General features: G+C 38.0%; 2 protein-coding genes across 2 annotated transcripts in view; both read right to left on the bottom strand.

Annotated features, from left to right (window-relative positions):
• The window catches only part of LOC110453551 (TRAF-type zinc finger domain-containing protein 1-like), a 24,257-nt gene extending 12,396 nt beyond the window's left edge, over nt 1-11,861 (bottom strand). The window contains exons 1-9 of the mRNA XM_021502565.1: nt 11,498-11,861; nt 8,669-8,861; nt 7,910-8,387; nt 7,460-7,675; nt 6,546-6,613; nt 5,742-5,914; nt 5,086-5,194; nt 2,850-3,504; nt 889-1,027 (exon numbers count right to left, since the gene is read on the bottom strand). Of these exons, the coding sequence (XP_021358240.1) occupies nt 889-1,027; nt 2,850-3,504; nt 5,086-5,194; nt 5,742-5,914; nt 6,546-6,613; nt 7,460-7,675; nt 7,910-8,387; nt 8,669-8,861; nt 11,498-11,541 (2,075 nt within the window). The 5' untranslated portion in view covers nt 11,542-11,861. The remainder of the gene's footprint in view (nt 1-888; nt 1,028-2,849; nt 3,505-5,085; nt 5,195-5,741; nt 5,915-6,545; nt 6,614-7,459; nt 7,676-7,909; nt 8,388-8,668; nt 8,862-11,497) is intronic.
• Nucleotides 11,862-14,259: 2,398 nt separating this feature from the next.
• LOC110452539 (mucin-2-like) lies at nt 14,260-21,214 on the bottom strand. The gene is made up of 3 exons (XM_021501178.1): nt 21,154-21,214; nt 15,449-15,798; nt 14,260-15,045 (listed from the first exon to the last, which is right to left on the bottom strand). Exons 1-3 carry the CDS (start codon nt 21,212-21,214, stop codon nt 14,260-14,262), a joined length of 1,197 nt encoding a protein of 398 aa, XP_021356853.1.
• Nucleotides 21,215-23,247: the final 2,033 nt, after the last annotated feature.

Below are 23,247 nucleotides of genomic sequence, written 5' to 3'. Positions count from 1 at the left end.
CTGGCCACTATGTATACATCCTATATTGGATTATCTGGCCACTATGTATACATCCTATATTGGATTATCTGGCCACTATGTATACATCCTATATTGGATTATCTGGCCACTATGTATGTATCCTTCAGTATAATACCTGGCCACTATGTAGGTATATATCCTACAATTTATTACCTGGCCACTATTATTTACTGTATATTGTATTACCTGGTCACTATGTATGTATCCTTCAGTATAATACCTGGCCACTATGTAGGTATATATCCTACAATGTATTACCTGGACACTATTTTGTACTGTACATTGTATTACCTGGTCACTATGTATGTATCCTTCAGTATAATACCTGGCCACTATGTAGGTATATATCCTACAATGTATTACCTGGCCACTATTANATCCTACATTGTATTACCTGGACACCATGTATGTATCCTACTTTGTATTACCTGGACACCATGTATGAAACCTACATTGTATTACCTGGACACCATGTATGTATCCTACACAGTATTATCTGGCCACCATGTATGAAACCTACACTGTATTATCTGGCCACTATTTTGTACTGCAGAGCGTAATACTTGGCCATGTATGTATCCTACATTGTAACACCTGGTCATCTTTATGTACTGTGCATTGTATTACCTGGCCACTATGTATACATCTTATATTGGATTATCTGGCCACTATGTATACATCCTATATTGGATTATCTGGCCACTATGTATGTATCCTTCAGTATAATACCTGGCCACTATGTAGGTATATATCCTACAATGTATTACCTGGCCACTATTATATACTGTACATTGTATTACCTGGCCACTATTATGTACTGTATATTGTATTACCTGGCTACAACTATGTACTCTGAACTTTAAATACCTAGCTCTCCTGGCTCCAATAGTACTGCTATTTCCTAATGTGAACGTTGACCTATCTCCTGGAATCGTGTCAAGTTCCTGCTGGACATCACGAGCAGTCAGTGATCCCTGGGGCCTCCTGGAAGCAGCAGTATCACCACCTATTTAAGATAGATTTATTAAGATTTTGTAAATAAATATCTTTATTTTTTTTAATTTTCACCCCCCACCCCATGTTATTGATAAGTAAATGTCAACATTTAACGTATATTCTTACTTTGAAAACATTAAAATTATTTCAAGGTTGATTTATAGTTAGTCAAATTGCAGTTAAGTGTTTAGTATGAATATTAGCTTGGAAATTGGGATTGCCATTTATTACAATGCTTTCTTTTTTTTCAGTAAAAAAAATAAAAAAAATGTATTTAATTTCAACAAAATTTATCAAAATATTTCTAACAAGCCAAAACATTGCAAGGCAATGTTGGTCCCTCTAATGTCAGCTACCCAAAATAGAACACCTTTAAAAGAAAAATATCATTGTTTTCTATCTAGTTTCTGGAACACCCAAATTTTTAGTATAATGAACCATTAAATGCATTTAGCTTTCATTTTATGTATTCTCAGGTTTCATCAATATGTCTGTATATTTACAGTGTTCACTTAGTTGAGTCAGGTTTACTTTTAACATGTCAGCTACCCAAAATAGAACACCTTTAAAAGAAAAATATCATTGTTTTCTATCTAGTTTCTGGAACACCCAAATTTTTAGTATAATGAACCATTAAATGCATTTAGCTTTCATTTTATGTATTCTCAGGTTTCATCAATATGTCTGTATATTTACAGTGTTCACTTAGTTGAGTCAGGTTTACTTTTAACATGTCAGCTACCCAAAATAGAACACCTTTAAAAGAAAAATATCATTGTTTTCTATCTAGTTTCTGGAACACCCAAATTTTTAGTATAATGAACCATTAAATGCATTTAGCTTTCATTTTATGTATTCTCAGGTTTCATCAATATGTCTGTATATTTACAGTGTTCACTTAGTTGAGTCAGGTTTACTTTTAACTTGGCAGGTACCCAAAATGAAACACCTCATCATGTAAGTCAGCTTATGAAAGTATTTTGAACACTTAAGTTACTGGCACATACAATTTGCTTCACAATGCTTAAAATTATCTAGAATAGATTTGTTTGTATTGCAAAATAAAAATACTGCTTCATATATACACAACCTGTCTCCCCTACTGGTATAACTACATTACCTATTAAATACCTATCCTACAGTACATTACCTCTGTCTGCCCTACTGGTTTAACTACATTACCTATTAAATACCTATCCTGCAGTACATTACCTCTGTCTGCCCTACTGGTATAACTACATTACCTATTAAATATCTATCCTACAGTACATTACCTCTGTCTCCCCTACTGGTATAACTACATTACCTATTAAATACCTATCCTACAGTACATTACCTCTGACCGTCCTACTGGTATAACTACATTATCTATTAAATACCTATCCTACAGTACATTACCTCTGTCTGCCCTACTGGTATAACTACATTACCTATTAAATACCTATCCTACAGTACATTACCTCTGACCGTCCTACTGGGATAACTACATTACCTATTAAATATCTATCCTACAGTACATTACCTCTGACCGTCCCACTGCTATAACTACATTATCTATTAGATACCTATCCTACAGTACATTACCTCTGACCGTCCTACTGGTATAACTACATTAGCTATTAAATACCTCTCCTACAGTACATTACCTCTGACCGTCCTACTGGGATAACTACATTACCTATTAAATATCTATCCTACAGTACATTACCTCTGACCGTCCCACTGGTATAAATACGTTATTTATTAAATACCTATCCTACAGTACATTACCTCTGACCGTCCTACTGGTATAACTACATTACCTATTAAATATCTATCCTACAGTACATTACCTCTGACTGTCCTACTGGTGTCACCGTATAAGCTGGAGGAAGTCGCATCATACTTTTTAGATGTTCTAGCACCGGAAAAGGACTCGGATGGAACACTCATCTGCCTTGTCTGTCTAGAAGAATTCAAATTGTCTTTACTACTTTTTCTTGTGGAGGATGTTGTGGTCACATGACCTAGCAGATCATGTGATGGTCTAACAGGATTTGGAGGATCAACTTGCAGGAGACTGTCAAGAGTATTCTTAGTAGTGGGGCCCCTTCTTCCCGCTGACTTCCCGGTCCTGGGACGTGGAGACACATCCTCGTCCTCCTCATGTGAGTTTTGGTGCCTCAGAGCCCGACGCACTGCCCGCTGCTTGTATGAATCATCGGCTGCCACACCATACTTCTCCATGGTGGATTTCAGATGCTGAGAATGTGAAGTCAAGTTTTTTGAACTTGTTCGTGAGGAGGTACCAGGCTGTTTACGCCGATTGTCAGGACTTTCACTCAGAATGCTGGCTATATCTGGAGCAGGCTGACGTTTCCTTACACGAGAAGACAAAGGTTCCTCCACTGTTGGCTGGCCGCGCCTGTTGGAGGGATCTGCTATCCTTGTTGTAGGGGAAGTTGTGACCAATGGTGTCGCTCTACCACTGTCAGTGGTACATACAGCCTAAAACAACCATCACACACATGTTATCACCTCACTGATGTTACCATCACGCACATGTTATCACCTCACTTATGTTACCATCACACACATGTTACCACCTCACTGATGTTATCATCACGCACATTTTATCACCTCACTGAAATTATCATCACGCACATGTTATCTCCTCACTGATATTACCATCACACACATGTTATCACCTCACTGATATTACCATCATGCACATGTTATCACCTCACTGATATTATCATCACGCACATGTTATCACCTCACTGATATTATCATCACACACATGTTATCACCTCACTGATGTTATCAACACGCACATGTTATCACCTCACTGATATTACCATCATGCACATGTTATCACCTCACTGATATTATCATCACACACATGTTATCACCTTACTGATGTTATCAACACGCACATGTTATCACCTCACCGATATTACCATCACGCACATGTTATCACCTCACTGATATTATCAACACACACATGTTATCACCTCTCTGATATTACCATCACACACATGTTATCACCTCACTAATATTACCATCACACACATGTTATCACCTCACTAATATTACCATCACACACATGTTATCACCTCACTGATATTTCCATCACACACATGTTATCACCTCACTGATATTATCATCACGAACATGTTATCACCTCACTGATATTATCATCACACCCATGTTATCACCTCACTGATGTTATCAACATGCACATGTTATCACCTCACTGATATTACCATCATGCACATGTTATCACCTCACTGATATTATCATCACGCACATGTTATTACCTCACTGATATTATCATCACACACATGTTATCACCTCACTGATATTATCATCACACACATTTTATCCCCTCACTGATGTTATCAACACGCACATGTTATCACCTCACCGATATTACCATCACGCACATGTTATCACCTCACTGATATTATCAACACACACATGTTATCACCTCTCTGATATTACCATCACACACATGTTATCACCTCACTAATATTACCATCACACACATGTTATCACCTCACTAATATTACCATCACACACATGTTATCACCTCACTAATAGTACCATCACACACATGTTATCACCTCACTGATATTACCATCACACACGTTATCACCTCACGGATATTACCATCACACACATGTTATCACCTCACTGATATTAACCATCACACACAACAATGTCAGAAGTATACTCATACTTGACTTTTGTATAAAGTTTGACCAAAATCTGTCAAAGAATGAAGTTGCTAAGTGTTTACATTGAATCGGGACGTGATGGGAAGGACATGGGCAACACCATATGCCCCCCCCCCCCCCCCATTTTATGGAGGGTTGTACCGTTGTATAAAGTTTGACCAAAATTTCTCAAAGAATGAAGTCGCTAAGTGTTTACAATGAATCGGGATGGGACGCGATGGGATGGGTATTTACTTTGAATCGGGACGGGACGGGGCGGACATGGGTTTCACTATATACCCCCCATTTTATGGCGGGGGCATAAAAATGGTGGCCAAAATCCTGTAAGGATTAAACTCATGTTTTTCACCTGGTGTTGTACTAAGATTTCATGGGGAAACAACTCCTCACAGAATTCACAAGGCAGCAGGAAATCTTCAGCAAAATTCTCTTCTTCTGGTGAGATCATCTGTTCAAACCTGTAGATGAGCAAAGAGTCAATATTATTGTCTGAGATTTCACCGGTTACCATCAATAAATCACAAAATGTTGGTATCTATAATCTTTTGTGTCCGAGACGATAGCGAGAAAACTTACCTATAAACCTGATCAATTATTCAGAAGAAAGTTGATAGCAAGGAAGGAAAGGATAATAATATAGCACTATGTATAGCTTACATTGGTCTTATACATGTCTGCTTCTGTAAGTACATGTAGTAAATTTATACTGATTTCTCGCACAGAGATATCAGACAGAGATATCCCACGTCATACTCAATTCTAGATTTTCTATTTCATCCGATCTGTCTGGTACCTTTACATGACATTTCTTGGTATTCTTACACTGTGACGCATTCATCCGCACCTTAACGGTTTGAAATTGACAGTCTGCATTATAAATATTCTGTAACGCCTCGTTTGGGATTCTGTTATAAAATCTTAGCCCTCGAATGAGATAACCTGATCTCGCTCAGTTACAGGTAATAGATTTTATCAGTCATGTTGAGCATTAGAGGGCTAACTCACCACTGTTGGGGCGCAGAGGACTCGGGAACAAGGTTATTGATGATTGGGGGAGGCTGTCTACACTCTGGAGCGGCACCCCTGTATCGGTTATCCTCTGATTGCTCTTGGGTTGGAGTGTCTGAGGAAGCTGTCTGGGGCATCAAAGAACTAAGGGGATCTTCTATACAGGAGCTCTGATATAAAGATACCAATATTATACCATCCTCTGGGTCAATCAGAGAAACTCTATGGGCAACAAGTGAAGAGATCTAGTTTATGTTATCAAAGCATGTATCATCCCAAATTGTTAAAACAAAACGCTGGTTTTGCTGTAATTGCAATTTAAAAGTATAGATCAATAAAATATCGACATTTCAGTCAACAGGTAGGCAAACAGCCTGATTAACATTCGCTATCACAGAGAGTCTGGGATAGACCTATATCTATTTTTATTAATATAAATTCGCTCCAGAAAATTATGAAGTCACAAAAACAAAACTAGAATTTATATCTACCATATATGTAAATTCTTTGTCCACACATATATAACTAAAGATATCAGATTGTAATATTCAATGATACAAGTTTTTATTTACGACAATATTTGTCAACTTTCGAAGATTGACCTTTCTAACAGAAATGCATTTTTTTGGTATTTTTTTCTTCAATTGAACAGTAAAGAACACAACATGCTCTGTAAAATCACATCCATAATTTAAACTGCTAGTTAAACAAATATTTAACATAATTCTGTAGGTAATTTAATTATTAAAGGGTTGAGAGTCCTTAAGGAACAATTGTTTACAATATCATACAATTATTTACCTGATGTATAACAAGGTCATCCACTGGAACAGCATGGCCACAAAACTCACAAGGTAACACAGAAAGATCTGAAAACAAAATATTCATATTTGATCATTTCTCGCAATCCCAATGGCTGGATTGCAAGCAATCAGAAATACTATCTGTAATAGAGGTACTTAGGGTCAACGATGTCAAATATTCTGTTTAAAGTAACATTGATCAGCTTAGAAGGTCTTGTTTATAGAACGTTATCCAAGTTGCAAGACAATCACAAGAAATGAAGTCTGTACAGCAATGATTGCAAAATTTCTATTTATAGTAACAATCAACTTGGGCCTGTTCGTTTAGGTGGAACAAACAGTTTGTCTGTTTTTAAATGCAACATTTTGGGTATAAATCCTGGCGGACCTGCAAATGTTCATGCAGGCCTTTTAAGGCTTTGTCAAGGCTCGCCTGAAAGCAGCACCAGATTACTAGGTACGACCTTAGTTCATTAACGAACAACTCTGGTCCAACTGCTTTAACAGTTTAGATCACGATAAACGAAAATGGACCTTGTTTTTTACCGCAGAAATTCAAAACAGAAAGTCATATATACAATATGTACAAGACATGATGTTTTTGAACATGTTATACATATGTATGTCAATTTCATGACAATTAATTTAGATCAATGAATTCTGAACCCTAAACCTTTTTTTAAATTAATATTACTGGCGACCCAGCTTTTGATCTGAAAGGGTTCAAATGACCACCTTTATAACAAATGATGTTTGTGAACAGTGCAGGACTTTGATGGTGTTGTATATACTTGTGTAAGGACAGATCCCTATATACCCTAGAAGGTACAATAAAGCTGATGTCATAAATCTGATGGAAACTTTTCAATAAATTTTTCACAATTTCAAATTTAGAGATCAATCAAAACATGCCTCCAAAACTTGAGTGTAAGTTTGCTGGATTTCCGAAGCCATCCTCATACAGTGGACTGTCTGGAGTGAGAGAGATTCTTGGTTTATCTATGGTACGTATGTACTGGTCAATGCCTTCATCGTTGTGCAGGTCCTCGGATAGAGCCAGAGCTAGAAGTCTGTCCTGCTCCTCGTTGTAGGCGGAACCTGTGTCTGGTTGGCTACTGCTGGCCTGCTCTTTAGAGTAAAATAATACACAAACTTGTTAAATGTAATCCAGATAATCCTTACATTGTACAGTCTTACACTGTACTCATTATTACACTGTATACAATCTTACACTGTATACAATCTTACACTGTATACAATCTTGCACTGTACACAATCTTACACTGTATACAATCTTGCACTGTACACAATCTTACGCTATACAACAATCTTTCTCTGTACACAAAGTTAGTCTAAAATTACCTCTTAGTCGATTTAGATCTGATTTCTTATTTTTGTCATTGGATTTCTTTCTTGTTGCCTTTTTCGGTTTTTCAGTGTCCCTTTGTTGACTCCCTCGAACCCTTTGACCTGCTGCTCCACTGATTTCAGGCTTAGTCAGAATCCTCTGAATCTCCTTAAACTCAAAAGTATTGATTTCCCCAGTGCCAAATAGCATGTCATCAGAAAAGGCTGCACCAACTCCTTCCCCATTGCTGGTAGGACCATTTCCATTGGACAACTGTCTATTAAACTCCCTGCCATTAGTTGGTTTAGGCTGTGGGTATGTACAGTTGCTGTCCTCATGTTTAACCTGATCTTTGATCATAATGTACTGGCCACAGTGAGCACACGGTTCCGTCCGTGTGCCACAGTAGCCCAGATGGGCCTCAAGATCCTGTTGAGCCACATCCATTTCACAATAAGCACACTTCATTTGACGCTTTGGACATTCTTGCTCCTGAGAATAAAAATGAGAAGATTTATGTTAACAAAACTAGCTTAAATTTCTTTATTTTGTGAGGGATACAATTTTACATCAATCAGATTTATCAATTCGTGCTACTTAAAATAATTCTGAACAGATCTTCACATATCTTTAATAAATCTCAAAATATTTGCATTATCTTACAGTAACACATTTTTCCAAGACATGGTCCATAGTTTGTTTCCAGTTTCCAATCCTTCAATAATTTGTTATTCAGTAAAGGACATCTAAGAGAACCTGTTGCACATTTATACCTCATGTTGTTCCAAATTCATTTTCTCCACTGGCTGGTGACATTTTTCACAGTTGATTTTGGCATGGCTTTCCTCGAAATGGATGTCCATTTCCGCCTTGGGGATAGGCTCCTGGCAGTGTTGACACAGCGAGATGTGCCGTTTACAATGCATCTCATGCATCATAAAATTGGCGGCATTTATATCCCTCTTGCTGCAAAAGTATATTGTTTTGTATTATAGCAAATGTCTTTTAGCTTGTTGAGTGTCAAGAAGGTGCTATTACCAAGATGATTAAGATCTGTGAATTGCGACTTTTTTTAAGTATAACTTGACATAGAATTGCTATGGGAAATTGTTGTCAGTATTTGATACCTGTAGTATAATTGTTACATATATAACATTATTTGCAAGTTCACTTTTACAAGTATATTTTTTTTTAACTTTCATGGTCTGATGCATGGCTGTGGTAATTTTAGTGTGAAGTTGTTACAGTTCTTTTAAGTACTTACATTTGCTGTTCATATTTGTGTTTCAACTTTGAAAACACTAAATGCCAATACAGAGAAGCATAGAAAATAAACTTGGATTTGCAATTGGTTTTAAGGCATAATATGTTAAACAAATCAAAATGATAATTACCGGTAACAAAGCCGAAAGGAGTTTATAATTTTATACATGAGAACAACACAAATATTTGTTTTGAGATAAGTTTTCAGTATAGTACTAACTATGGGCAATGTTGTGTTTTTTTGCAATTACAGTAAAAATAAAAATTCATACAGGTGTACATGTACATGTGTATTTTACTGTTTGTAATAAAATAAAAGTGCAGTACTTGGTAGTTTATTCCCCCCCCCCCCCCCCAAAAAAAAAACCCCATCAAACTTAAATTACCAGTGTTATAATGTACAAAAGTAAAACTTTGTTATCATCTCTATCTTAATCTATATATATCCATGTACAAGTCCCAAGATCTACCAGGAATATTCTACAATTTTGCTGAGACACACAAAATTCCTTAAAAAAACAAAAAACATTGTGGGACAGATGATTTTAATACAAAATACATAGGAAGAGGATCAATAAAAAATAATTGTAAATTAATTTAGCAATACATTTATGTGTACAGTGTGATATGATGGAAATGGGAGAAAACAATGGTAAAATATTTTTGATTGATAAAAAAACTACATTGGCCTCAGATGTTTATAGTAGAAATGGTCCATTGGTCCAAGAGTCTGAGTGGGTGTAACACAAAACAACTGACTTTTGTCATATATTCTTATCTACAGTACAACATATATACAAGGTATTTGTGAATGAAGCCTAGTAACCTCCAATTGATGTTATCTAGTGTTATCGTGTTTCTGCTACTACAACCACAGGCCGTGTGGTTAATTACTCCGCTGGCAGCTGCATACAAAGGAATGTTTTATATGTGTGTAAGGTATGTACCTGTTGTATTTATATAATGCTATTTTTAGCTTGGCTATTAAGAGTTAGCAGCAGTTTTCTGCAGCACAAATAATCTACTTGTGTAAGATAAGCAATTACATAGCAGCAATTATAATTGTTGGATCTGTTCTTCAATAGTCATTACCCGATTGAACACCAATTGTTTGGTGCATCAGACATTGAAAGAATGAGAATTAGCATATAATTCTTCTGTTCAGGGTAACACAATGTTTGTTACTAGGTATGAAATAATAAGGGTGTCAATTAATTACCATTTAGGGTTTGAGAAAGGGGTTTAACACTGTTTTGTAATGAAAAGTGTGAACATCTTCTGGGTGAAGACTAAAGAAAGAAAAAGGCATGAATTGCATCTCGATTTGGTTGTTGAATAGTCCCAAACATTTGACTCTTAATTACTGCATACAAAGCAATATTATTGAAAAGGGAAATGGAACATAAATGATTTGTTACCAAAATCGTACTGAATTATATGAGGATATATAAAAACCAACAGTATTTTTTGTTTTTAATTATGTTCAATATTCTTGTTTTCCCCTTTGGCAATGAATGACTGCAGTATGATCTCAGGAGCATTTGCTGAATAAATTACCACCTGTAACTTTCTTAGGATTTTTCTATATTTTCTAGATGTCATTTTTCAGTTTTTGTGTTTTTGGACCCATGCATCCAAAATTAAAGTGATCTATATGTATTCCAATTTTACATACAAACTTTTATTAGAGACATGTACAGGAAGCATGAAAATTTCTGCACCACATCCCGATTTCATGTCAGTCATTGTTCATCGAAAAATGCACCTGATGACATGATTGTGTTTAAAACATTTGAAGCTCAAACAGTGATCACAGATGTTTGAGATTCTGACTGTAAATTTATCTATTTAAGCAATAATTGAATGAACTTTTAACTCTTAAAACTTGTCACCAACAAATATGCGCATACCATAAAGTATCGATGACTTACAACGACTGGAAGAACAGTGCGACAATAACAAATTAATTAATGTAGCGGAACTGGACTAGGGTCGATTGGTTGGGAACAGGTAGCTCAATTGGTAGGAGCTTCTGTCTAGAGTTTGGAGAGTCCAAGGTTTGAATCCCAATCTGGTCATGCCCTCTCCTTCTACCGTAATTAAAAACATATAGGGTTAGTCTTAATTACTACCCGAACTTTTTTAATATTGTTAAAATAGGCTAATTTCTCTATTAACTGTCAGAATTTCGAACACTTGCACAGTGATGAGTTAGCAACTGACAGTGATAAGTGAGAAATTTAAATATAGGTTCTTTACAATTACATCACAAACTAATTCCCCTCTAAATACTGGATAGGCTTATTAACCTTCCGTGTTTACCTTTACACATTACTTACCAATTTGAACAAAACTTTGTGTCAGGTGCCGCGTTTTCTGCCATTGTTGTGGTATGTTTTAACAATATATAAAGGGCAACGATAAAAACACAGTTTAGGTCTACATCAAAACAAAGGTGTGATTGTCTTCCCAACCACACAATCACAATGGACAATGTGAAAGTAGTCGTTGTCCGAATGAAAGCGGTTCCTAGAACTTTAGTAGTGAAACTAAAACAGTCCAACCGTACATGACGTATCGAACTGAACTGTTCAAGTTGTTCTGTCCAAATACATTAAGAATGGGAAAATTTCCACATCGCATTCCAATATATTCCTCTTTGGCAAGCTACCTGTCATCGAAGTCAACACAAATATCTGTCAAATAGTGTTGTTAAGGTCATTATGATTGGTCAATGCGTATGTTACGTCAAATCTGATTGGTTGAAGGTTGTCCAAAAAAAATAGCTGAAGACATTTCCGGTTCCGGTTGTAACGGGGTGCACGTGTGTGATATTTACCCTCTAACACTCGTGTTATATCTTGTGAATACCAAGAACAAGATGGAAAGTTTAAATGAATCTCAATTGAAGCTAATCCAGGAAATAGAGGTTGAAATGATGCAGAATCTGTATCAAAGGTAATTTTTGGACAATAGCATATCTTCAATAATATATTGCATCATGTTAATTGCAACTTGCAAGGACATCTAACAATCTATATCACCTGTAGCGCTGATCATGATTTCACTTGTAACATTATAGGAATACATCATTTCCATTTTAATATAAAAAAAATAGATGTCTCATCCGCTGTAACATACCAGTTTTGATTACTTCAGCGTATTCATAAAGAGATGTCTGTGGTCTAGTTAAGATAAACAGGCCCCCATTGGCCCTGATCTGTAATGTTATGATAGTTGATAGCTTGTCTATCTGGGGTTTACCATCCTTGCAACCTGGGGTGAAATTTTTAAACATCGATTACTGGTCCAATGGGCCAGTTGAAGTAAAAATCCACTGGTCCTGTTTCAGTGTTTGAAGTGCACTGGTCCAGATAACATGGGCTGCAGGGCTGAGCGAGCCCAAAAGGTACACGATACTCTTTTGACCCCCACCAGAAGTTTTTAAATCAAGAAGCTGTGTGGTACATTCTGGGTTAAAATAAAGCTTTTTAAATCCGCTGGCGCTGAAACTTTAGATAAATTTACAAAATATCTACTGGCCCGGCGGAAAAGCTTGTTGAAAAACCTACTGGTCCACCCAGAAAACTAGGCACAGGCCAGTGGACCAGCGGCTAATTCCACCCCTCCTCGCAACAACCAGTATCACATGAAGATGAGTGCCTAGGTAGACACTGCGGGAAGAATTAATGGAGATGAAAAAAAAGAAAGAAAGTAGACAGGAAAGATAGAAAATTTATTAAAAATATCCTGAGTTGGGGCAGTAGATCAATTCTGGTGTCCTCTTGATAGAAAACACTGAAGAAAACCCCTGATTCTGCAGGGAGCCCCACATTAGTCACCTTTTACCATAAACATGCATTTGTATACAGCAGGTCTATTCTAGGTTTTTCAATGTCCCCTAAATAGAAGACGGGGAAGAAACGACCCATCTTACAGTCATACAGTTGGATAGTCAGCAGGCCTATCCTATCCTCGAACTGGCAAGCGCCATGCCAGTGAGACTAACTAAGATTTTATAAAGTGTATTCAGATTTTAGATGCTTGCAGGAATGTTGTCCTACTTTTTCTGTTGGTATTGACAAATAAATGGCATTTTTTATGAATTTTCAGGGAAAAAAATGTATTCAAAGGTCCTTTTATCATGCCATGCAATTGTTTTAAAGTGTCGCAGGCAAAATTAAGAGTTGGACAGCAGTAGTGGCTGGATATTGGGACAACCAGATTAGTGGTGGCTAGATAGTGGCACAACCAGATAAGTGGTGACTGGATATTGGGACAACCAGATACATAGTGGCAAGATAGTGGGACAACCATATCAGCAGTGGCTGGGTAATGGTACAACCAGGTTATTGGTGCTGGATAGTGGGATGACCAAATTAGTGGTGGCTAGATAGTGGGACAACCAGATAGGTGGTGACTGGATAGTGGCACAACCAGATAAGTGGTGGATGGATATTGGTACAACCAGATTAGTGGTGGCTGGATAGTGGGACAACCAGATTAATGGTAGCTAGATAGTTGGACAACCAGATAAGTGGTGACTGGATAATGGGACAACCAGATAAGTAGTGGCTGGATATTGGGACAACCAAATTAGTGGTGGCTAGATAGTGGGACAACCAGATTAGTGGTGACTAGATAGTGGGACAACCAGATACATAGTGGCAAACTAGTGGGACAACCATATAAGCAGTGGCTGGGTAATGGTACAACCAGGTTATTGGTGCTGGATAGTGGGACGACCAGATTAGTGGTGGCTAGAAAGTGGGACAACCAGAATAGTGGTGGCTAGATAGTAAGGCAACCATATTAGTGGTGGCTAGATAGTGGTATGACCAGAATAGTAGTGGCTGGAGAGTGGTACAACCAGGTTATTGGTGCTGGATAGTGGTACATGTACAACCAGGTTATTGGTGCTGGATAGCTATAGTGGTACAACCAAACTAGTGGTGGCTGGATAGTGTAATAACCATATTAGTTGAGACTGTATTATTAACAGAACTGGATAGTGGGATTACCAGATTACTGAGATTAGTGGTGGTTAGATGAAGATAACCAAAATTATGGTGGCTTGGTAAGCAGATAACCAGATTAGTACTTAGTAGTGGCTGAAAAGTGGGATAATTGGATAAGCAGTGGCTAGATGGTGGTGGTTTGATACTGGAGTAGCCAGATCTGTGGGGGCTAGATGGTGGTGGTTTGATACTGGAGTAGCCCGATCTGTGGTGGCTCGATGGTGGTGGTTTGATACTGGAGTAACCAGATATGTGGTGGCTAGATGGTGGTGGTTTGTTATTGGAGTAGCCAGATCTGTGGTGGCTAGATGGTGGTGGGTTGATACTGGAGTAGCCAGATCTGTGGTGGCTAGAGGGTGGTGGTTTGATACTGGAGTAACCAGATCTGTGGTGGCTAGATAGTGGTGGTTTGATACTGGAGTAGCCAGGTCTGTGGTGGCTAGATGGTGGTGGTTTGATACTGGAGTAACCAGATATGTGGTGGCTAGATGGTGGTGGTTTGTTATTGGAGTAGCCAGATCTGTGGTGGCTAGATGGTGGTGGTTTGATACTGGAGTAACCAGATATGTGGTGGCTAGATGGTGGGGGTTTGTTATTGGAGTAGCCAGATCTGTGGTGGCTAGAGGGTGGTGGTTTGATACTGGAGTAACCATATCTGTGGTAGATGGTGGTGGTTTGATGCTGGAGTAGCCAGGTCTGTGGTAGATGGTGGTGGTTTGATGCTGGAGTAGCCAGGTCTGTGGTAGATGGTGGTGGTTTGATCCTGGAGTAGCTCTATCTGTGGTAGATGGTGGTGGTTTGATGCTGGAGTAGCCAGGTCTGTGGTAGATGGTGGGGGTTTGATGCTGGAGTAGCCAGATCTGTGGTGGCTATATGGTGGTGGTTTGATACTTGAGTAACCAGATCTGTGGTAGATGGTGGTGGTTTGATACTGGAGTAGCCAGATCTGTGCGGGCTAGATGGTTGTGGTTTGATACTGGAGTAACCAGATCTGTGGTAGATGGTGGTGGTTTGATACTGGAGTAGCCAGATCTGTGGTGGCTAGATGGTGGTGGTTTGTTACTGGAGTAGCCAGATCTGTGGGAGATGGTGGTGGTTTGATACTGGAGTAGCCAGATCTGTGGTGGCTAGATGGTGGTGGTTTGTTACTGGAGTAACCAGATCTGTGGTAGATGGTGGTGGTTTGATACTGGAGTAGCCAGGTCTGTGGTAGATGGTGGTGGTTTGTTACTGGAGTAGCCAGATCTGTGGGAGATGGTGGTGGTTTGTTACTGGAGTAGCCAGATCTGTGGTAGGTGGTGGTGGTTTGATACTGGAGTAGCCAGATCTGTGGGAGATGGTGGTGGTTTGATACTGGAGTAGCCAGATCTGTGGGAGATGGTGGTGGTTTGTTACTGGAGTAGCCAGATCTGTGGTAGGTGGTGGTGGTTTGATACTGGAGTAGCCAGATCTGTGCGGGCTAGATGGTTGTGGTTTGATACTGGAGTAACCAGATCTGTGGTGGCTAGATGGTGGTGGTTTGTTACTGGAGTAACCAGATCTGTGGTAGATGGTGGAGGTTTGATAATGGAGTAGCCAGATCTGTGGTAGATGGTGGTGGTTTGTTACTGGAGGAGCCAGATCTGTGGTAGATGGATAGGCTTATGCTGGATTAACGACACTGAATAGTGGGACTGCAGTGTTTTTGCCAGACCAAAAAAGGGGGTAAAATCAAGCATAAATTTTGTATTCTGACTCTTAATTTGGCAAGACTGCATCATTTTGAGGGCCATATCCATTTTAGGACGTCATATACCCCCACATTTATGGGCAGACACGGACAACATGGGACAAACAGTGTACAGGTAGTGGTGGCTGATCATTAACGCTTCACAGTGTTTTATTACTTACATTGTCTGATTATGTATGAGAATTTCTCACTGATTTTCTTCTCTTTTTTTGCAGATTAACCAGTGTGTGTTTGAAAAAATGTATACCACCAAATTATAAAGAGACAGATATGAACAAAGGTGAAGGAGTTTGCATTGACAGATGTGTAGCAAAATATTTGGAAATCCATGAACTGATTGGCAAGAGATTAAATTCAATACAACAGGATCAAGCACAATTACAGAAGTGAAGTATATGGAGCTTAGGTTTAAAATTAAAAATATTGTTTTTTTATGCTGTTGAATGTTCAGATTGTCCTTCTTACCATTAAAGGAGACGCAATCTCTTACCATTAAAGGAGACGAAAAGATTGCCCTTTGTTCTGTCAAAGATACTGGAAAGATGTGTCCTTCACACTGTCAAAGAAGGGTAATTCAAGGATGCTAACATTTTAAGCCCTTCACAGAACAGGATGTCAATAACAACACCATTGACACACTTCCTGCATCATCAACTTTGACTCAGAATTATTACACTGGACCAATGAATGATCAAAGTGATTTATGTTTTATCGTTTTGAGGCTTCCTTATTAGTTCATCATAAGGACAATGTTGCCACAGTAAGAAAAACATCTATCTAAGAATCGTGATAATATGTTGTGTAGTGTGTCTAGTGAAAGCTGTACTCAGGACTTAATGGAAGACTATAACCACAAGACTGTTTTTGTGTTTTGAAAGATGTATACAATAATGTATACAATCCAGTCCCCTATGTTTGGTTCCCTGCAGAGTGACCAGATGATAGGACAACATGCATGTATAAGTCGTTGCTGGAAATTATTGAAACTCAGCTGTATAACTAGAGCTTAGAGACTTCTCACTTGTAATTACTTACTGGAGCAGCATGGGCAAGTGGCATGATGATCAAAACTCAACCAGACTTCACCTGTTTGAATAGATATTATAAATATTGCCAAATTTTAAGGTTTTTAGCATCATTAACTGTACAATTTTTCTTAAAAAATTTGAAGTTCGAAATTCTTAAACATCAATATGAATCTGTTTAATTCTCATTTGTATACACTTGTCATTCCATCATACTATCATGCAAAGAGAAATATAGTACTGATTGTTTTCATGCAAGATAAATAATTTATTTGATTTTGAACCCTTTTCTTTCCTTGTTTGTTTTGATGTACTGGATTCAATATTTGTTCTTAGTCTTTATTCTAATTGTTTCTGCAAAGATTAAAGCTAACTACCTGCTTAGAATTGTCATGTTGCATGGAATTTTGAAACAGGTTTTACAGGTACATGATATGTATGTAAAAAATCATAATTTTGTTTGCCTATTAAACATTTTACTTCTTATCTAAGAAAGAATTAACAGCAGTCCTGTCTATCAATGGCATGACTCCGATGTTATGGTAAGGAAAATGGTGACACAAGCAAACATTGTATATTTATCCACTAGATGAAGCAGACTAATTATTGCAGCTGAAAAACATCTTGTCTAAAAACACTGCACCTGTTATTTTGTTAGGACAGAACACATAACACAAGACTTAACACTGAGCACATGTAGTAATTCGTCAGAAGGTATTTAGTTCATCAAAATACTGTGTGAAGATATAGGGTGTGATCCTCTTAATTATCAGCTTTTTCAAAAGAAGCAAAATTCGTTGGTTAACAACTTTGTCTGTTATTCTGTTTTTCTAGGGAAACTCAATCTATTGGAATATTGTAATAATCTAATTTCCATATCTTATAAGGTATAGACATATATGTTGGTACACTGTAAGTCACTTCTCCTTCATGTGCTATATAGTTTAAAACAAACTGTCAATTGAAAAAATACCCAATAAAGCTACATGACACAGCTTAACAAATTGAAGAACAAGTAATCACTATCAAAATATAGAAACTTGTCAATGGGAAATCCCTAATATGTTATTGGGGGTTAGAACATGTTCAAATTTCCATCTAGAAGATATGAATCACACTTCATGATTGACTGCCCAAAGGGTTCATCCATTCATTATATGTCAATGTTTCCTTCAAACAACTGCTTCTAAACAAGAGGCCCAGATGGCATGTATCTCTCACCTTGATAATAAAACAAACATGGAATATCATTCTTATAACATATAATACTGCAACTACTTCCAAATGTTGGCTTTGTCTCTAAGAAACCTGTCCCTTATTAGATCCCTCCTTTCTGCCCCCATGAAATGGTGTAGATTTAAAACATAAACCTCAATTTTCACTATTGGGCCCTGTCCCTCTACCCCCTAAAAGCAACCATCCATTTATACAAAATTGGGTCCCCTTTTTCCAAGGATGCTCTACACAAAATCTGGTTAAAATCCCAGAAAGTATACTTAAGAAGAAGGGATTTAAATGATTTATTACTATGTTACCCTTATTGGGCCACACTCTTCCTTTAAACAAAATTTAGTTCCCCTTGCCCAAGGATGCTCTGGACCAAAATTTGTTAAAATTCCTCCAATGGTAGAGAAGTAGAAGGATTTTAAAGATTTACCTTAAATTCAACCCCCCCGCACCTCTGCACCCAGAAGGGCCACAACCTGCGTTTATAAAACATTTAGTCCCTTTTGCCCAAGGATCCCATAGGCCCAATTCTGATAAAATCCCTCCAATGGTACAAAAGAAGAAGGATTTTAAGGATTTAAACCTCAAATTCCCCTATCAGCCTCGAAGCTCATCCCTTCTGCACCCAGAGGGCCGCACCCTCGGTTTATACAAAATTTTGTCCCCTTTGCCCAAGGATGCTCCAGGCCAAATTCGGATAAAATCCCTCCAATGGTAAGGAAGAAGAAGGATTTTAAAGATTAATAGCTCAAATTCCCCTATTAGGCCCCACCCCTCTGCACCAAGAGGGGCCACACACTCCACTTATACAGACTTTATTACCCTTTGCCCAAGGATGCTCCAGGCCAATCCATAAAGCTGTTAAGGACTAGTAGCATTTAAAGGAAATGTGGCAGTATCCCCGGAAAACTGAAGGTCTCGAGCCATGATGCTTCTTTAAATAGAACCCAAAGAAGAAGTTAACAAATAAAAATGAACTTGGCCTACTTGTCACAGTGATCTAATATGTAAAGAAAAAATACCTTCTGCCGAACAACTTAAAAGTCCTAGAGCTATGATATTTATAGTAGGCTGGTAGCTTCCTGGGGTGGAAGCCAACAAAGTTTGTGAATTTAAGTGACACTGACCTTACTTTCAATGTCACAGAGGTCAAATACATGTATGTCAAAATCTTTAAATGTCTTCTGAATAACCAGTACACCTCAATTATGATACATGTACTGGGCCAGAAGTATGTTCTGGTAAATAGCTATCTTTGCATCATTGTCAGAGAGATTATATATGTCTAAAACTTCGGAGAACTTCTGAATAACTAAGAGGCCTAGGGTGATAACATGTGGCCTGTATTCTGCTTGATTAGATGTCTATATATCTATTTCCATGAATGACATTGACAAATTTCAAGGTTGCTGAGATCAGATGTGTTGAACCTTTTGAACAGCTAATTTTGAATAACCAAGAGGGCTAGGGTGATGAAGGATCAGACTGAATTACCGATATCATCTTTTAATGTAAAAATATGCCAGTAAGTGAAAGCCGTTCGTAGAAAATTTATAAAGTGTAAAAATCTTAAGACAAAAACTATAGTGTGTAAAGTAACAGTTACTTAGTCCATTTATATAGATTTGACCTGTCTATTTTCAAGCCAGAAGAATTCAAATGATTGCTTAGTAATCAAAATGATAATGTTTGCAAGAATGTAACTAAATATCAATTAACTGAATACATGTACTTTGCCTATACCACACAAGAACTTATTTTTGACGCATGTGATAACAGCCCTTTACCCATTCTCGATACCCCAACGGTTACTCTTACTTTCGCTCTTAGCCCCCCTGGAATATGTTACAGCAAAATTGAAGGCTTGGTGTGCGCCACTTGTGGATGGGACAAGAAGACTGGTTTGATCCTTTGATGTACATCAAAAGAATCTCGCGATCCCGTAACAGTAAAATTGACTTGCTTTAAAGTTGGGTGTCGCTCTTCTGTAATCTTCAAAGGACAGGTACCAGCGTAGCAATCGGTCATGTGTTTTTTTTTCAAATAGCTAGCCGTGTTCCTTCAATTTTGCTATGGCATATAGTGTAACAGTTAAGGAATATGAGGGTAAAATACTGTCTTACTAGCAAGCTATTTTTTCCAGTGATGCGGTATAACCCGGAGACCCGCTCATCAGTTTAGCAACGTCAAGCGTAATCAGTAGTTGGATGGGTGAACGCCTGCACGTTACATTTGGTGGCAGCGGTGGGATATGTAAGGCCAGTAACCTATAGATAGGGAAGGTGCATTGATACACAGATAGGACCTACGTGATTCCTAAGGCCAAGTCCCGTGACGAGAATTCACGGATGGGGGAATAGTGTAACAGCTAAGGAATATTAGAGTAAAATACTACCTTACTATATAGCTAGCTTTTCCAGTGATGTGGTATAACCCGGGGACCCGCACACTCGTTCAGCAACGTCGAGCGTGGTCAGTAGTTGGATGGGTGACCGTCCGCACGTTACAATATTCCAGGTGTGCAGAAAGCGAAAGTGAGCATAACCTCTGGAGTATCGAGGGTGTCCTTTAACTTGGCCTCACATTAAGAAATGATCTAAGAATAAGACGGGTCATCCATATAAGTGAGCTCTACAAGAACAAGTAATCATGTATTGGGACCTTCACAATGTTCCCTGTTACGTTGTCCTATTATACTCAAATCTAGTACCGATAAGACTGGTAAGATCAGTCCTTGAGTATAGCTCCACCATCTGGGACCCCCATCTTAAGACATAGATACACTTGAGAAAGTCCAACAAAGAAGCCGGAGGAAAGAACATTGCCGAATCCTTCTCTTCAAAGTTGTGAATGAACTAGTTGTAGTACCTATTGGTGACTATCTACATGTAGAACGCAACACAAAATCAACTAGAAAGCAAAGTCTAAAAACTTCTCGTGCAATTTAAACATTTTAGACAATCTCTTTCCAAAAACTGTGAAAAAAATGAACTCACTTTCAGACTCATCTGTAACTTTGGACTCGCTCTCACAAGTTGAAGCCAACATCAGAACCATTTAGCCGCTTTCCGTCCCGATATGAGATACTCAGCCCAAAGTTTTTTCCCGGATTAAGTTTTTCGTCCTGTCAAAATTTGAATTGTTTGTCTCTATACTTGGATATTTTTTCTTTATTCATTCCTTACGGAGCTTCTTTGAGAAATTAATTCTAATTGATTTAAACCATACCCATGACACAGGCTCGTCATAGTCCTTTAAGCATTTGTACATTGTAGTGCAAGTTCGTCAGAGCGCACTAAAAATTGGCATTCACACAAACGTTCGTTAGAGCCCATTCAGCACTTGAACCTGCAAATTCGTAAAAGGACGCAAATGTGTTGTACGTAGTTGGAGCACTCATAGTACACTGTATAACACATCTATTAAAGAAGACTTGTAAAACAGGAAAGGATCTGGGCAGAGGCGTGACAACACACACGATCCTGTAGTTCAACCATTTAATTCTCGTTTAATGACGGAACATCACACATATGGTGGACGAACACCCCTATCAAAGCGACAAGGGGTTCCATATGCTACTAATTAAATGAAGAAAATTTATGACTGCATGTGGACTTTGGCTGAACACATTGGTTCCTATCTCTTTCTATATCACCAACCTTTTCCACATGTATGTAAGGAAATGGTTTCTTATCCAAGTAAATGTAAACCATGTGCAGTTAATGTTCATCACGTGACCAACAGTGACATAATGGCAGCAAGCTGCAATTCCAATCAGCAGGATAGAGGGCCGAGCAGTCCCTGGCTGTGTCTGATCAGGAAGTCGACGTCACGGATAAGCGCCGAAACGTCTAGCGAAGTTGGACCATCCATCCGATGATGGGACTGACCAGCATTGGAACACTCCTATGTTTAAGGTATCGTAGGAGAAACTGATGGGAACGTAGTGGAATTCGGGGAAGACAACAGCAAAATATCCCATCATCTTATCGGAAGATTGAAAAACTCTCCAGTGACCATACTTACTGAACAATTTGTAGGGACAAATATGAACTATATGTGCAGCCGTTATAAATGGCCGCAATAAATGTTTCTAGAATCTCTACCGAAATTGTCAGAAAATTGTTGGGAAGTAGTTTGATATCATCATACAACATGTCACCAACGACAACCAACAAAGGAGGAGTTGTTGATCACAAGCAATGTTGAAGAGGCTTTTGCCAAGCTGAACAATAATATAGCATTGTGTTGTTGTTCAAATTAAGACAGAACATTTCAAATATGGTGACACTCTCATGAAAAACTGAAAAGACTGTATATACCGTTAAATATCACACATCATTACACACTTATATACAACTAAATGTGCCTCTTTGTAAGCAAAATTTAAACTCCAGTGTGTGTGTCCAAGTACACACAGACATTCTAAACTCAAAGCAGAGAACGATATTCTAATAAAAGTCAGTTACTATTGGGCTTTATCAGATCCAGCAGCTGGTTCAACAGGGAGCAAACTTTGTCAATTATGATCTACCGCGTGCAATTGGCGTCATAGATCGACTTTCAATTTATAGATTGACAATCTTTCAATGTCTCATTTGTTAGATGACAATATGCTCATTACGGATGACACTAGTCCAAGTTTGAAATTCCTTTAAAAAACGTATCTCGGTGAAGTGAAATTACTCGCCTGATCGTAACCCATTGACTTGATAATTTCCATTACTTCTATTTCACTGTGTGCTTTCACATTCAATAAGAATGACTTTAATCACAACATGTCCAATATGCAGAAATTTTCAAACAAGAGAGTGCCAAACATGCATCGTTGCGTGAACCATATTTAGCCGAAATATAACAGTGCACAAAATTTTAATGATGATGGTAGCTATAGATCTGAGACTGATGCTGGTAATAGATACTTTGTTCTGTGCTGGCCATCTTATATCTACCCAACTGAACGAAGTTGTGAAAATGTCGAATTAATAATTGTCATATAATCCTTAAAATAGTAATAAAGTCACATCTAATATGTGAAATCCCATGGATATCAATCAATACTAACAATATGATGTATAGACGCTCTTTAA

Source organism: Mizuhopecten yessoensis, unplaced genomic scaffold, assembly GCF_002113885.1.
Source record: "Mizuhopecten yessoensis strain PY_sf001 unplaced genomic scaffold, ASM211388v2 scaffold83, whole genome shotgun sequence".
In the NCBI taxonomy this organism is placed as follows: domain Eukaryota; kingdom Metazoa; phylum Mollusca; class Bivalvia; order Pectinida; family Pectinidae; genus Mizuhopecten; species Mizuhopecten yessoensis.
The sequence above is the reverse complement of the archived record's forward strand: the minus strand, read 5'-3'. Positions and strand labels throughout refer to the sequence as shown.